The sequence below is a fragment of the Artemia sp. Qi Xiang Cuo genome, chromosome 1 (genome assembly GCF_049724085.1).
Source record: "Artemia sp. Qi Xiang Cuo chromosome 1, ASM4972408v1, whole genome shotgun sequence".
NCBI lineage: Eukaryota > Metazoa > Arthropoda > Branchiopoda > Anostraca > Artemiidae > Artemia > Artemia sp. Qi Xiang Cuo.
This window is the reverse complement of record NC_142794.1, coordinates 75,640,641-75,658,420: the sequence shown is the minus strand read 5'-3', so window position 1 is coordinate 75,658,420 and position 17,780 is coordinate 75,640,641. Positions and strand designations below refer to the sequence as shown.

The following is a 17,780-nucleotide window of genomic DNA, read 5'->3' as shown; positions in this document are numbered from 1 at the left end:
TTCGTCAAACAGGACTATCTTTGGCAATCTGTCATCCTTCATCCGCACAACGTGCCCTAGCCACCTCAATATTTCTTTCATTATAGCCCTAGAGAGCGGTATTCAACCACATTTTCGTACAGCCTATTGTTTGAAATGCGGTCAGTCAGCTGGATACCCAGAACAATCCTTAAGCAATTTCTCTGGAAAACATCTAGCAAATCTTTATCCGCTTTTCGAAGCGCCAATGCTTCAGAGCCATATTTGACCACTGTCATCACTGTCGCTTCTAATATTCTAATTTTGATTTGCAAACTTATCTTCCTACTCTTCCAAACTTTTTTTAACTGTGAAAAAACATCCTCAGCCTTGGCTATTCTACTTTTAACATCTTCACTGCTCCCACCATCTTTACTAATAATACTACCAAGGTAAGTGAAGCTGCCCACCTGATCAATCTTTTCATTACCCAACGTCACCTTTTCATCTTCACTTATTCCTAGCCTTAGTGACTTAGTCTTCTCAACATTAATTTTCAAACCTATTCTAGCACCCTGAATATATATAAAAAAACTAGCTTCAATAAACTCTCATGTGGTATCATCCAATACCTGTACAATTCTAAAAACTGTTCTTCTGGAACAAAAAATAATCCTAGACGAACATGATGTTCTCGAAGGAGCAGAAAATAAAAGACAACTTTGTAAGGTAAGTAAGACTGTTAACTTTGTAACAATCTTTCATTGGCCATGATAATGATTGCTTTTAGTGCACAATTATAATTCACTAAAGGGCTCAATCAAGTTCTATTTTTAGAAAAGTAATGGCTTCTAGAATTCTACAGGCATGAAGTAATATCTCGAGTCAGTTCAATTAAGCTAGTTTGTAGATATATCTGACGTAATCTGTCATGCATTAATTTTTGTTCGGTTTTTGGTTGAACTTTGCTCTATACTTCTGTAGAAAAAACTGTTTTTTTCTATTAATATTTGCTCGCTTATTTTTTTTTTGAAGGCGATGAAATAAAAAAGTCAGTCTAATTTTTTGTTGAAATGGGCCTTTAATACAGGTTTTGTTTTCTATCTCCCTTGACTTTTCCTACAAATTATGTGAAACTTTGCCACATAAATAACGTTTGATTTTTTCCAGACCACAGAGCCTTTCTTTAACGAAACGAATAAGAGTTTCAAAAGGGATAAGTCTTTTATTAGACAGTGGAAAAACAGACACAAAAATTACAAATACAAAGTTAATTATAATACTTTAGCATTTTGCTGATGATGAAGACATGAAGACCGACTGTGTCTTCGAAATATTCAGAAGTTCTTTATTTGTTTTTTCACTGTCTAATAAAGGACTTATCTCTATTGAAATTCTTATTCATTTTCACATAAATAAAGATTCCAAACGGTATGTTGTGACCGGTATCTTTGAGAATTTACGCCTAAGAAATTCACTGATTTCTATGAAAATAGATACATGACATTTCTTTCCATCGCGTACTTTTTTCAAAACGTATTTTTAGTTTTACCTCACTAAAAGGACTGGGAGGGGCGTGTATAAGAAGGGGCACTGTAAGCCTTGTGGGCACGGAAGGGGCACTGTGGGGCACGATTAGTGGTTTTCAACCGTTGAGATTACATGGATATCTACCAGCCTTTCCACTCAGCTGTATTATCACAGAGCAACACAGTGGAATGGTGTTCGGCTGGCAGACACGGGGCAGATGGATCGATTCCCACTGACGCAAAGCCAGGCAATACGCTTGCTACCTCTCCCCGTTAAAAGACACAGCAACAGAAACATCTATTCGTGGCTTTATAAGATGAACATAGTGACTTTCAAATTAGTCATTAAACATCCCTCTGCAAATCGGAAAAGAAGTGAATTGAATTACTTTAACAACCTCAGTAATCTATTAACCAAAGGAACCAAATTACTCTGATATCGGTCCCAAGACACTCTGGGGTCGAGAATAATGAGTCGGTGGATGAAGTAGTCAAAACTGGGATATCACTGAATGAATGTGGATCAGAAACAGTCATACCCATTTCGCAAAGTTGTTGGTGTACGGCAGTGATGAGATGAAGCCATAGAAAAATGGAACCAAATTGTAATAAAATGTTGGGATACAATGAAACTAAGGAAGCACTCACGAAGTTTAATCCCACACTGACTAAACACACACTAGGAGTAAAAAAGTCCGAGACAAAAATGGTAACGGAAGCCATAACAGGAACTGGGAGTTTTGGGAAACACCTTGCCAGAATCGGAGGGGTCGATTCACCTCTATGCCCCACTTGCAAGATGACGTTTTTTTTTAAAGATTGTCCACCTGTCCTGACTAAAGTCTCTCTTAAGTTTAAATCATTCTCACTGTCTTCAGTCAGTCAAATTTCATCCTAATATAAACAATTCAAATATACAAGAAATTTACTTTCAATGAAAAACCCTTGTCAAAATTTAGAATCCAATTGAAATGCCAAAATAACTCAAAAGCAGATAAACCGAAAACCGAAAAAACCGAAAAAAAAATAAAATTTTGAGGTACAGCTGCCAGGAATTAAAACAACGGCCACATGTCACACATTACGACTACAGTTCAGATCTTAAGCCTGAATTAAAAAATTTTCTCATGTCGTCTCAAGTCCCATAAAGCTGAAAAAAAGAAGAAAAGTTGAATTTTATACTAAATATTTCGTATTTATTAACTAAGTTTTAACAGTACGCAAAAAAAAATTACAAAATAGAAAAAAAATCACCGTTGTTATCACTGGCTTACAGTCTTTTCCTTGTTGTTCATTCCTCCAATTATAAGGTTCAAAACTTCCAACGCGGCAACAGGTATCTTTGTCCCTGAAATGCATAGGCACTTTATAATTTCTCATAGTTCCCTTTGGAGGTTTTCTGTGCCATGGGAGGACGGGCTGGACCCTCCCCCCCCCACCCCAGCTCCTGTTTCTTTTACTTCCCCGACTCAAAATATTTAGCGATATTGATTCGAAAAAATAAGTAGATATTCAAAATAAAAAGGAACATAAATGTGGTTTAGTCGCTGGAGTTGGTTTTTGCCTTTTTCCTGTATGATTATGAATTTTCAACGGACTAAAACTTTATATTAAGTACCGAGAACAGAAAAATGGAAGTCTGATTATTCGAATTGGTGAAGTTGAAACCTAGACAACCACATATCACATATATCTTTAAATAATTGAGAAAATTGTGAGTTTAATTCTTACTAAAAAATAACTCCATGTGCAGTTACCCCGTTTTTGGAATTAGCAGGCACCAGATAAAATAAAAATATAAAAAATTTAAAAGAAAGAAACGCAGATAAGAAATCATAAAAAATACACTGAAAACATATTTCACGATACAGTTTAAGAAGGCTTAGCTTTCCTTTCAAGGTGTAGTCGTCTTCGGGAATGAACATATTGGTAATGTTTGAATTTTTATTAAAAAAAAACTTTGTCAAACTTAGTTAATTTGTATTGCGTATTTATTTTCACGGTTCAACGTGGCAACACTGGGAAAAAAAATCCGCTACCTACCGAAAAACTTCATAATTCTGAAGCAGCCAAAATGAAGATCTTAAAACATCGCAGAAATGAGGCATGAATAGAGCTAAGAGTGTCCCAGGGTATATTTTGTTTAATTTTGATGTCCTCGGTGCTTCAATAGTAGTACATAATTTCAAAAATAAAAATTGTTTTATTTCGAAGTCCTATGTGGTCATGGCTGTGGTATCTAAGCCGAGTGGTTAGCACGCTAGATTTGAAATCCTTTGTCCGTTAGGACAGGGGTTTGAGGCCCAGTGTTGCTGGTTATTTGGTTTGGTTGGCTATTACATATCTTTTCGATATGTTTTAACTTGTAGCTATTTAGCCATTTGTGAGAATAATAGGAGAAACACCGTTTCTGTTTTTGGCCAAAACAGAAACGGTAAAAAACAAATTAAGAAACGGAATAGGAACAGTAACGGGGGGGGGGGGGCGGCCGAAATCGATGTCCATTTTTCCTTTTTTATTCTACCACAAAATAGAAACGACCTGTGTTTACCAAAAAACAGGCCGTCTTAAAAAATATTTCTATTTTTTTCAATGTTTTTTATGTTTGTTAGCGTAAAGGTTAGGTTTCCTTATTCAGAAACAGAAAAAAAATACGAACGCTGCACTTCTGACATTTGACGTTTCTGGTGGCATTTACTGATACAGATTAATAAAAAAGATAAAAAGTAAAAAAGACAACATGAAATAAAACTTATCACTCAAAAATATTCGAGCTACAAGTGACTTTGCAGTCGTTCGTGAACAGTCCGTCTGGGGATAGAACCCAGTAATGCTAAATACACTCTCACTGGGTATTGAAGTTGCAGGCACTGAAACAATCGAGTATGTATATTCACTCCACTTCGAGTGAGTATAAAGATAGTCACTTCAAAATTCTTGTGAATCAGAACTATTTTTCCTGATATTCTTTCTTGCTTTAGAACACGAAAACTCTCCTTACATGCCCTGATAATATTTGCTGCTAGGCTGACAATGCTTAAATTCCTTATTTTGTTCGCAGTTATCCTCAGAGGGTTTATCTGTGACCAAGTCCTGCTGAGAAGTTTAATAAACATACTGTCTTCTTGATCAGGGGTCCGGTGATCTTTCAATTTAATAATTGTCACAGCAAATATTGTTGCTCAGTGTTGCCAAAGTGTTGGCCCAGGACTACCTGGTAGGGCTAGTTGACTTTATAATGCTGAGAATAGATCAGCTAAGTAGACCATCTGAAAGAAGGTACCCCGACTAGACGATTTAATAAAGAATATGCTATAGTAAATACAGAGTACAACACATATTTGTACGCTTTTCGTTCCTGGCTGTTTTAAGTGAACATGCCAAAATTCATCATGTCATGAAATTTAATAGCCTTGTTCTGAAAAATATATTGTCTATATGTTTGGCCCACTCCTTCGTTCAACAGTTTTTTGATTATAAATTAAATCCGGTACTTCGATTGTGTCGATGTGAGTAACCAGGCAACTGTCTGCTTACCAAGACTAACAAGAAGTGCAAATCCTATTGGACTGCTTTAGATGTTTTAATATGAAACTGCTTTAATTTTGGATGAATTTTCTCAGGGGCAAATCTTTTCTTCAGAACACATAAAGACAGTCCTATTTTGCTAAATGACAAGTATCACCAATTCAAAACAAGTCGCTAAATGGAGCCTTGATTTTATTCGCAGTCAAAACACGGAAAATGAAGAAAAGTGTGTTCAAAGAAACGGAAACTGCAAAAAACGGTAAGAACACAGAGCAGAAAAAAATGCAAGAGAAACAGAAACGGCAGTGAAAAGCGGCTAACTGTTTTCTGTTTATTATTTTTGGATCTTTGGATTTATTAGTTTTAAATATATCCATTCACCGAACCTTATGAATTATTTAGTTTTTTTCTTAGAGAATGATCTAACCTTGCCTAAACAATAGAAACCTTTTTTCCTTTTCCCACGATTTTCATTCAATTTTCAACATATTTTATTTTTAAAACATACAAAGCAAATTCCAAAAATGTAATTCGAGAAATGCATGAAGTTGAATACTAACTGTCAAATGATAGGAAAATTGTCCTCTTTCGTTGAAATATAAAAACCATGGGACTCTAGAAAAAATAACATGCCAAAAACTTGCACAAGGAACTATAATGTTTATAGCAGTAATTAAGTCCAAGACACACCTTTCAGTTTTAGTATTCACAATTTGTGGTGTGCATTGTAATGCCATGTTAGATAAAAGGTAGAAGCTAAGGAATAGGGCATCGGAACTAAAAGTCCCTACTGGCGGTGCTGATCCCCATTTCCTGACGCTTCAGCCAGGAAGTGCAACGGGCTTTAAGATTAATTCACCGAATCAACCCTAATGACACTATTCTCAATTAGTTTATATTGGGAGATACGACTTGGTGAAATTTTCATATAGCTTTTTAGATTATTTGGAATAACCCCAAATACCCCGAAAATAAAAGCGAATCAGAGTATAGGCTTCTCAATCTGACACGAGAATGAAATAAAGGACGCCACTAAACAAAGAAAAGAAAACACAATTACCTGGACCAAAGATGGCACAAGCACCAGATTTGTAAATGAAATTATAGTCTTGCGGAGGAATGACACCACCAACAATAATCAAAATATCTGGTCGTCCCATTTTCCTGAGTGATTTCGACAGTTCAGGTACAAGTGATTTATGCCCTGCAGCGAGAGACGACACACCAACCACATGAACATCAGCATCAATTGCTTGCTGAGCAACTTCAGCTGGAGTCTGAAACACAATTATATTAACTAAAATTGCCTAAGAATTCCCTTTTTCAAAGAATTCTTTTTAATGATAATTGTGCCTCGAAGATTAATTTTATGTCAGGATTTGGGATTTTATGTTCAGTGTGTTAACTATCCCTGAATTTTTCCGGCTCTTTCTGTATTTTAACGAATAGAAACCGAGTTCTCAAAAGTCTCACTGAAAACTAACGTTTGTAAATACATGAACGTTAACAGAAAATAGAAATCGTTAATTTTCAAAGAGATTCTGGAGAACCCAAGTAATTTAGGGAAATCCCCGAGATTTGGTTATAGTGTGAGCATTGCTTATAATTGATAGATCTGGCTTAAATTTGGGATTGCACTATAATAGCGATAGGCTAGTCTCCTCTACTTTTTTTCTTATTTTTCTTATTATTTATCTAATTATCTTATCTATTATTATTATTTATATTTATCTTAGTGTTGCTTGGTGTTGATTCCCATTCATTCATATAGTAAAGTGATCAATCAAACTCTCTTCTCCGTTGGCTAGGATTGTAATTTTGCTGTAATTATTTTATTAGTAAATCTTTTGCGTTCAATCTAGAAAAAAGAAACACGCGCGGTTTTCCTTCTATTAAGTTGATATTTTTTTGTAATCTTCAACATTCCTTAATCTTACCCTAAATTATTTCAATCTTATACTAATTCCTGTCTTTATTACTAAGTATCTCTCAAAGAGTTTTAGCTTCTGAAAACCCGAATCAGAAAGAGCTAAGCCCCCAGTGCCCACGACTCACAGTTGCGGTGCAACATTGCAACAATACCTTACGGAGGAAATCTTGCACATTCTGTTTCATGTTGTTCTTTTGCCGTGGAATTAGAATTATCCAGAAATAAGTTTTCAAGTTTTCTCTGCATAAAGTAAAAATAAATCGTATCAACTGAAGACTGTACTTAAGAAATCTCAAGATCCACAGTATCGGTTCAAGATCCACAGTATCTTAAGATTCACAGTAGCTCAATCAATAACTAGTAAAAACCGTTTTAGCAAAAGATTTTTTTTAATAAATTCTTGCCGAAAATCCTTTTTTTTACAGCGACAACAATACAGTAGGAAATTGCAAATACTACTCAACATTAAGATGCCATTAAAATGCTACTCAATATTAAGATACGTTCGTAGAAATATACCTGAAATAGAGGTCCAACATCAACATCAAAACCTAGATCAGCAAAACCAGTAGCAATGACCTTTGCCCCTCGATCATGTCCATCTTGTCCCATCTTTGCAACGAGAATTCGAGGTCGTCGACCTTCAATTGCAACAAATTCGTCAACCTAAGTTAAATATAAATTTAACAATAAATAAAGCTGAATTATGGCACGAAGAAGAAGATTCTTGGGCACAAAAAAAAAGAATTTTGTCTTAAACGAGTAATCTTATACTTGACCAGCAAATTCACTTAAAATCAATTGAGCTGAAGGATTATCTTCGAAAATCATGAATTAGACGAAGAGTTCTCTACGTTTCTTCACTTTTGAGTCAAATTTTTTTGGCCTATTTGTGCATTTTTAGGCTTCATGGTTGCTTTTTTGTCTTAATATTTTCTTGTTTTTATTTTTTTTTCAAGGTAAAATTCAAATTCAAAATGAGTTTTGATGACAAGACCTTGTCCTTGCAGACCTGTTACTTGAGATTTTGTTTTTAATCATCCCTTGAAATCACATTAATATACTATCAAGGCGATGATATAAACTGCTCCTGATCCTACTTGGCTTTATTTTACCAAGAGTTTCAAAAATATTTTTTCTGAAGTCTAAGATAATTCCATTTTCTGTAATTTTACAAGAAAACACCAAATAAAAGATATTACTAACAATAAATTATCTAATAGTATGCCAACATATTGAGTAGGTAAAGGATAACCTCCCCGTCTAAAAAAGGGCCCAACATCTAAAAGACTTCGTTTTTCGATCGCAAGTAAAAAATTATATTAAACTTTCATTATATTAAGTTCATTGCATTCAAGTTAACCTACTAAAATTTGAAAACTGCAAGTATTTATCTTCTAATTTATATAATCGATGTTCAATATCGTAAAAGTAAGACAGCCTCAGTTTAGATCCGTACAATTTTTGAAGTATACAACAAACTTATCAATTAGAAACTTGTAACATAACTGAGGAAAAGCTCTGATCTCTTCCATATTATGTTTCTTGAGTATGACAATAGTCCTCAGACTTCCTTTAAATATTCTGCCCTTGAGTATCGACAAAGAAAATTGGGAAGCTGGGTCAGAAACATAAGCTGCTCGCCCAGAATCAGCCCTTAGATCGACCCCAAGGCCTCTGAAGTTTCCTTTCAACCAATTCCGGGACAGGTTCGAACAATGAGTTCTGACTCTATTTCTTAGGGGCAACCACTACAAACACTCCTACAAGTCACAGAGGATACCGAGGCACTGGCTACCCTTACGCACCTTAGACAATCCTTATTTGAACCAAGCAATACTTTCTCGCACCTAGCTGAGCTCTAACTTTCAGGGCTTCCTGAATGGCCTGGGCAATGTTCAAAGCAAATTGACTTTTCTACGACGCTGAACGTATGCTTTTGCTGGATAGCAAGAATTTAACTTCCGTTTCTGCAAATGGTGTGCAAATTGACGCAATTCGTTTTTCTTTTTTCGTCATGAAAAGTCTGCCCGAGTTGCAACCATAAGAATACTCCTAAAGTGAGTTGCACTTCGACCCAGAATGCTTTTTATTACAAGTTGTACCACTACTTCCCGAGGAGCCTTAATAAATACTAGAAATATGACACCCTAGAAATATGAGCCCAAGTAAATTCTTGTTTATTCTGGTATTGGAATGAACGGAGATTTGTTATTATTTACAAATTTATAAAAATATGTCGCTGCTTAAAGAGGAAAATATTTTATTTTTGATATATTTGTTCCAGGTAACTTAGGGCAGGTTTGCTTCCAAGATGCAAGCAAAAGTATTCATTATATCTATAAGATATTTACAACATAGTCAATTTAGCAATTCAGTACACAAATGTAGATAAGAAACACTAGGAAAGTCGCAGCGATTGTATCAATCGCTTGTTAAAGTTTTCCTTTTGTTTGCGAATCTCTCGAAAAAAATTGAACTAAAAACATAGTGCCGATTTTCAACCAATCTGTCGAGTTGCAACCCCTCATTTCAAGGGTAACAAGCTGGAGAAACCGCAATGCTGGCATATTTGTTCTGGTTATACGTATTATTGTATTTTATACTCTATTTCTGGGAATGTCTCTTCCTTAAGTGAGCGTTGAAGTGAAATTGACAAAATTGTACCATGATGTAATCAATCTGCAGAGTTCCAATCCTCTTTCAATGATGTCATGCTGGAGAAACTGCGACGCAGGTATGTTTTACCATCGTTTTACCTAGTATGGCATTCTAAAACTCTGATTCTGGTGATATCTTTTCCTTAGGCGATGCGTTGAAGATCATGTAGATCAACCTAATGTAATTTCGCTTCAATTTATTTCTGTCGGTAAGCATTTTTCAATTCTAAAGAGGGGTACCGAACAAGGTGGCAATTTTTCGGTTCTTCGCTGACCCCTTGGGGTCTTCGTTCGTCGATTAAGTTTTTTAAGACAAATAGTGTTTCGATGGTCTATGTGATATCATCAGGTTCTTTGAGACGTTCCTGTATTATAACAATGAAACAATTTTGAATACAGGAAAAAAGTGACTGAATTGAATGAGGATGGTTAAATGTGATATCATATACATCTTGTCTATAAATTAAGGATGGTCATGAATTCCTGATTCTCGAGGTTAAATCTTAGGGTGCGGATTTAAGCCACCCTAGCCTAGCGGATTTGCTTACTGAACTTGCAATACTATGTCCTTTAGGTCGCGGAGTGTTGCCTTGGGGTGTAGGGTCAGTGATATTTTTTTTTCTAATTTATTTGTTAGCGCTGAAGAAGAGATATCCTCAGCAAATATTCGTCTCCTTCGTCCAGTATTTTTATTGGCCTTAAAAAAAACCATTCTTGATCTCCATTTCATTAAATTTGGTTTGGTTACGACAGACCAATGTGGTTTACCGAATTATCTAATGCTCAATTTGGTCAAGAATTAAGTATTAGTGAGCGGGTTAGTATTCAATGGGTGCTAATGGTCTTAAGCGATTCAAAGATTACAGGCTTTTTATGTGGAAAGACTAGATCGCTTCATTATTTTAAATAATGTGTCTTCAGACATACTAGCCATTTCAGGGGTTGACACGGAATGACATTTCGTTAATTAAAGAAAACAGTACTTCTAATTTTTAAAGTTGAATTGACTTATCACTAAGTTTAACTTGCTGCAATAGTTCGTGCATTCAACCTAGCCCTAGGTAAACATAACAGATGTCGAGAAAGTATGTAATTTTTGAAAGAAACAAAAAGTTGGGTAATGTTCCTGTTCTGTTCTTTCTTTGCTTAGAGGATTCTTTCTAGTAGTTCACAGAAGGAGATTGGAAACACTGAACTATATAACCAACTAACTCACAACCCTAAGCCAGACAGAGATAATCAGTGGGTGCAGCTGCAGGGCCTATGCTTTTGGAGCCCGAGGTTCCATTCCCAACAGTTCCCTGTCAAGTTGGTACCCTGCTACTTGGTGAATCATCAACGATTTCCTGAGTCTTCAAAAAGATGACAAACTCCTCTATCATTGAAGTCAAAATATTGCATCTGGCTTCAATCAAAGATAGCTCACACTGACCAGCAAACCGTAATAGAAAATAACTTTCAGATAGTGGTGTTAGTGAACCCTGTGCAATGGAAAAAAAAGAAAGGGAAAAAAAGAAAGTCGGATAAGCAAATTTGTTCAAAAATAGAATGGTATTTTTTTTATAATAAATTAACCTATCCATTCATTATTGCAACCCCAAAAGGATTTTTCCTTCAGAAACTGGTAAATAATAGAAAAGGAATTAACGTATTTTTTTTTACCGTGATAAGCATTTGTACAACTAATTAATCACCTAGCAAGTGTGCTTTGAACACTGTTAGGTAGCTTTTGACAACTGAATGGTATTGGAAAGTTGACCCTTCGACTTTTCCAAAAGGGCCGAGTTAATAAATAATCGCGCTGTTTGTGTTTTCTGAAGGATCTAGGCTTTTTCCGGGTACAGCTTTCTTGTTCTGTGAAGGTTTTCATGGCTATCATCCTTCTTACCCAACAGACTGCTGGGGCTATTTGGGCTATATATTTGCACATTAGAGGGGGGTGGTAAAGTATTTGGACAATTTGAACTTAGAAAACAAGTCTTACTTCATAATATACAGAATAATTGTACCTGAAACATTTTGTATGTAGAACCACTATACTTTGCCAACACTTTGGTAAAGTTTTGTAGTACAATACGTACTACAACGTATTGTAGTAAGACTAGTTCTCTTATAACGCAATATACTTGCCTTTTTTGAAACAACATCAAGTTCTGTTTGATTTGCGTATTCAGCCTTGTAAGCACCAGAAACTAATCGATCACTAGCAACATGTCTTCCATAAACCTGAAACCATTATTTTTCCAATTAATAAAAATACACTTCATGGACTATGCCAGAATGAAATGGGGGAGTTATATATAAGGGTTCATTATGCCCAAAACAAAGAAAAAGAAGAAGATCTGTAGTAGAGATAAAATTGTAGATTAGATGTTAATTAGAAATCAATCTTTCTTTGGTGACTTCTACTTATGGATAGTGTCGAATCAAAGATAATAATCAGAATATATACAAGTCTAAAGGGTTGGTAAGATTTTAAAGATTCATGGTCTGAACAGACTTATTTAATAATTCTAAGAACTTTACTGGCTTTTCAAAAATTAGCTACTAAACAGAAGGGGGGGGGGGGAGGGGAGAGAAAAGTATGAAACTGGGTATACAACAGCAATTTCTGTTAAATCGAAAAATTAGTCAAGGTTAGGATTTCCTAAAACATCGAAACTCTTTAGTTTCAAAGCTGACTTCACGCGTTGCAATCCGTAATTTAATTCCTTTTGATGTGATTTAAATAGTAGAATCTACGATTCAGCCTGAAGCGAAAAATAAATTTAAAGGATGTTCATTTATAAATATATTCATATTTTCATTATTTTGTAGCACTATTTTTTTCAGTGTGTCGTGTCTTTTTTTTTCTTTCCCATTTTTATCTTGCGTATAATTTAGAAAATACTATGCAACGCATATTTATAACGTCTCCTTGTTTTATAAAACTTAGTACTTCATTCGAGGGAACAGGTAATCTTTTTAGGCGCTTTCAAATTAAAAGAAATGAATCGGTAACCATAAGTTTGCTTTATAAAAAAAAAATAATAATAAATAAAATATATATATATATATATATATATATATATATATATATATATATATATATATATATATATATATATATATATATATATATATATATATATATATATATATATATATATATATATATATATATATATATATATATATATATATATATATATATATATATATATATATATATATATATATATATATATATATATATATATATATATATATATATATATATATATATATATATATATATATATATATATATATATATATATATATATATATATATATATATATATATATATATATATATATATATATATATATATATATATATATATATATATATATATATATATATATATATATATATATATATATATATATATATATATATATATATATATATATATATATATATATATATAAATATATATATATATATTACAAATAAATATATATATATACATATATATATATATATATATATATATATATATATATATATATATATATATATATATATATATATATATATATATATATATATATATATATATATATATATATATATATATATATATATATATATATATATATATATATATATATATATATATATATATATATATATATATATATATATATATATATATATATATATATATCCCAGAATCAGACATTTTATATTAAAAAAACAACACAGAAACCTAAATATTGTGCTTTTGAAGCAACAAACCTTTGGGCAATGAAAAAAATCCTTTGGACAAAATACTCATAGTAATTTTTTACTTCCTGGGAGAGGAGGTGGGGGGGGGGGGAGAAGATCTAACCTCCTGCTTTTGGTACGACTTAGTTGTATTTTTCATTCTAGCATCTGTTCCAAGGATTCCGCTTTCCTAAAAACCCACGTTTGTAAATACATGAACGTTAACAGAAAATAGAAATGGAGAACCCAAGTAATTTAGGGAAATCCCCAAGATTTGGTTATAGTGTGAGCATTGCTTATAATTGATAGATCTGGCTTAAATTTGGGATTGCATTATAATAGCGATAGGCTAGTCTCCTCTACTTTTTTTCTTATTTTTCTTATTATTTATCTAATTATCTTATCTATTATTATTATTTATATTTATCTTAGTGTTGCTTGGTGTTGATTCCCATTTATTTATATAGTAAAGTGATCAATCAAACTCTCTTCTCCATTGGCTAGGATTGTAATTTTGCTGTAATTATTTTATTAGTAAATCTTTTGCGTTCAATCTATAAAAAAGAAACACGCGCGGTTTTCCTTCTATTAAGTTGATATTTTTTTGTAATCTTCAACATTGCTTAATCTTACCCTAAATTATTTCAATCTTATGCTAATTCCTGTCTTTATTACTAAGCATCTCTCAAAGAGTTTTAGCTTCTGAAAACCCGAATCAGAAAGAGCTAAGCCCCCAGTGCCCACGACTCACAGTTGCGGTGCAACATTCTGTTTCATGTGGTTCTTTTGCCGTGGAATTAGAATTATCCAGAAATAAGTTTTTAAGTTTTCTCTGCATAAAGTAAAATAAATCATTTAATGTTTTCGATTGCTGATGCTCTTGTTCAGCAAGTGGAATTAAAACTATGTGTTAAGATCAATACTGTCACTATGCTTCAGTATACTATATTTTACTATACAGTATGCTTAGAGGGTTTACTGGACTACAGTTTCAGAACTGTTCTTACAGATTTTTTAGATGATTATGGAATATAATTGACTCATCAAAATAGCATAAAGTTAGTACTAAGACGCTGAATGTAAACACCTGTATAAATTAATAAAGGGCATACACGAGAACAGTTCCAGAAGAAAACTCAGCGTATACCAAAAGTTAAACAGAGAGTAAAAATATGAAACAGAAGAAGCAAACGGATTAATAAATCATTTAAAAATAAGTAATGAAATATATTTTTTTGCCCGTCCTTAAAAAATGTTTGCTAGTTTTTGCTATTGAGAATTTTGTACCCCATAGTCGACAAAGCACGGTAAGGCTCTAGATCAAGTCTTTTAGTTCTTTGTTTGCTGAGTCTCGTATAGCGGAGGATTCAGGGATAGTCTTTGAAAGGAAGGAAATGTTAATGGAAGGCAAAGATGAGACATTTAAGCCTTCTGCAAAAAAAAAAAAAAAAAAAAAAAAAAAAAAAAAAAAAAGCAAGATTTCAATTGCAAGAAAAACCATTAGTGTATTGGGAAAATAGGATACAAAAACCTCGAGTAGTATGTCTATTTTGTCCCTCCATAACAATTAAAATCGTCTTTAAATTTAGTGTAGTAGTAGAAGGGGTAGATCTGAGTGTGCGGTCTTAGGGGCCCATGCCCCCCCCAGAAGGTCAAAATTTTATTATTTAAAGGTTCAGGGGGTGGAAAATACCGATCGAGACAAAAAAAAAAAAAAAAAAAAAAAAAAAAAAAAAAACGAAGAAGAGAAAAAAGAACCCTTTCTATTCCTTTTATCGATGATTATTATCTGCAAAATGTTCATTAACTCTAGACGGTTACACATGCTCACACAACAGTAATATCAAATTGTCACGGAAATTAAGTTACCGATGGAATCGATCTTAGTTGCTTTGTCGAGAATTTTATTGTGTTGAAAAACAGGCAACTAAGCATATTTTTTTCAGCCATTTTTTTCATGCACCGCATTAGCAATCGTGTTAATTGTTATCTGGATTTTTTTCAAACCAACCGCCATGAAAGATGCAAGTCTGTCTGACCCCCCCACAATTAAAGTTTCCCTTTGACACACTTGACAAACGTCTCCTATTCCAGCACGGTGGGTGCGAACTTAGTGTAAAACAAATTATCTTCAGAATTTGTGTAATCCTACCTTTTCCATTGCTTGTGTAATTTCGCCAACGGTGCATCTCGCACGAGCCGCATCAATAGCCAGAGCAAGAAGGTTGCCATCTTTTCCTTCTGCTGCTTTCGTTAGAGCATTAAGGGTTTCTTGGACGCGTTGGGGATCACGAGTACTTCTGATCCTTTCAAGTTTTTCCACTTGCTTTCTTCTCACTTCATTATTATCAATTGATAACACTTCCACACCATCCTCTTGATCTCTCCTGTATTTATTTACTCCAACAATTACCTCTAAAAAATATAACGAACTATTAGAAATTACAAAATGAAGAAACTAACAAGACAATCAGTGTGGGACACAGAGAAAGAGTTTTTTTTTTTTTTGGGGGGGGGGAGAGGGGAGGAGAAAAAAATTACGCTGGTTGAAAAGGACATTCTTCCATCGTTTCCTCCCTCTTTCAACATTTTAAACAAAAACAATTGAACGTTCAGGGATTAAGTCCAATTCGAAATTGTAAGAGTACCAATTCTTCACCATAGTTAAAACTTGATGTGTCTTAGTGTAAACCTCTATTTAGGTCCTTTCTATATGCCCTTTTATAATTGGCAGATGTAATGGTTTACGTAAATTCCAAAGATAGACGATAAACGTTGGTATAAGGTCTTTATTGAATAACGTGAGAATACACACACCGAGAAAATAAGGTAGCACAAGATCAACTAGCTACGACGAAGGCGAACGATGGACTGCCTTTCGAAATGAGCGAAGAATGTAACCTTCCTGGAACGGAAGTTCCAGCTATTGGTTGTTCAACCATGCTTGGGAACGGACCACTTTCCCACGACTAGCTTTAGTCCCAAGAGCTCCCCCTGGACCGCTATCGTTGACACATACATGGCCCAATCTAACTACGAAACGAGACACCCGGAAAAGCCTTCTCGAATTTATGTTCCAAATACTTTACAGATTCTCCCCCCTGTTTTAAGTTAAATTTCCCAAATTTGGCTTATCCCCTTCTCATTAAACCCTCAAACTTTAATTGAATTCAAAACATTCCCTTCCCAAATTACTCACTTCTCGCCTACTAACATTCTACAGCATGAACTAGTAAACAATTACATAATACAAACACTACACAATACTTGCATAAGTAAAAACTTACATAGTATAAACGAACCACACTAACAACAGTAGTCGGAAACTGGATATTTTAACACTTCATTTTTCTTTGTATACTTTAAAATAGACTTGTTCCCCATACCCCTGAATTTGATGAGGACAAGGAAAGTTGTGATTATGTATAAACTTTGAATTAGGGCAAAAGGAATGACCGGGAAAGGCTAATTAATCCTGAAAATACCAGCGACAAATAAATGAAATTGCAGAAACTCTAAAAATCATACCATGCAGCAATGACGTTAAGATATTATTCCCAATAAAATCCTCGGGGTTTTATTGCTGCGGAACGCCTCGGTTTAAACCTATTTGGTTTTTCTTTACTAGCTTGTGGTTCAAGAAATGGCAGTGCTACTGGGGATTTCTCTACATTATTATTGGTGCTACTCTCCTGGACAGTATTACTTGTAGGACTAGTATGTTTCGACAAAATAGTAGATACATTAGTCATGTCATGATGAGTATCCCCTGTGTTTACATCCACAAATAATGGGTTGATGGTATTGGACTCCTGGACTGTTAATTCCCCGTTTTGGCTTCTTGATTCTAAGTAGGCGGTGCTTGAGTTACCTTTATTCCTTAAACTTTGTTGCTGTGCTACTGGTACATCTATACATAAAGAAATTTCTTTTAAACGCTGACCTAAACGCCCAACATCATTTAATGTCTTTTCCGATTCTTTAGTGATTGGTTTATTATTTACATACTCAGAGTACTCTGGATTTTTCGCAAGAAATACGGAGGGGTCTTTGACTGGTTTCATTAGTCTGATGTTTACTATTCTTCTGGTACCCTTTCCGTCTAGTTCCTGTAGTAGGAAAACTTGGTTTGGTTGTATTACTTTTATTATTATATATGGACCGCGAAATTTTAATTTTAACACTTTGCATGTCATATCCTGAACATAGGTACTGTCTCCCTCTTTCAACCTTGGAATTTTTGTGTTGTTTTTATTATATTGTCCGGCCTGAACTTCTCTTGATTTTTCGATTTCCTTGCGACAAACACTATGGAGGTAGAAAAGCTGTTGGACTTGGCTAGCTGCAAATTCTTCGTAACTGTTGAAGTCGTCCCGTCGCGGTCGCAGAAACTTTAAATCAAGATAGGAAATCGGTTGTCGACCGAACATAATTTGGAATGG

The 17,780-nt window shown here is 34.0% G+C and overlaps 1 protein-coding gene across 1 annotated transcript in view; it reads right to left on the bottom strand.

The window, feature by feature from the left end:
* Window positions 1–2,679: 2,679 nt before the first annotated feature.
* LOC148956733 (methylmalonyl-CoA mutase, mitochondrial-like) overlaps window positions 2,680–17,780 on the bottom strand; it is a 56,100-nt gene continuing 40,999 nt past the window's right edge. Inside the window, exons 8-12 of the mRNA XM_089087071.1 lie at window positions 15,491–15,753; window positions 11,736–11,831; window positions 7,465–7,611; window positions 6,076–6,292; window positions 2,680–2,835 (exon numbers count right to left, since the gene is read on the bottom strand). Of these exons, the coding sequence (XP_088943197.1) occupies window positions 2,750–2,835; window positions 6,076–6,292; window positions 7,465–7,611; window positions 11,736–11,831; window positions 15,491–15,753 (809 nt within the window). The 3' untranslated portion in view covers window positions 2,680–2,749. The remainder of the gene's footprint in view (window positions 2,836–6,075; window positions 6,293–7,464; window positions 7,612–11,735; window positions 11,832–15,490; window positions 15,754–17,780) is intronic.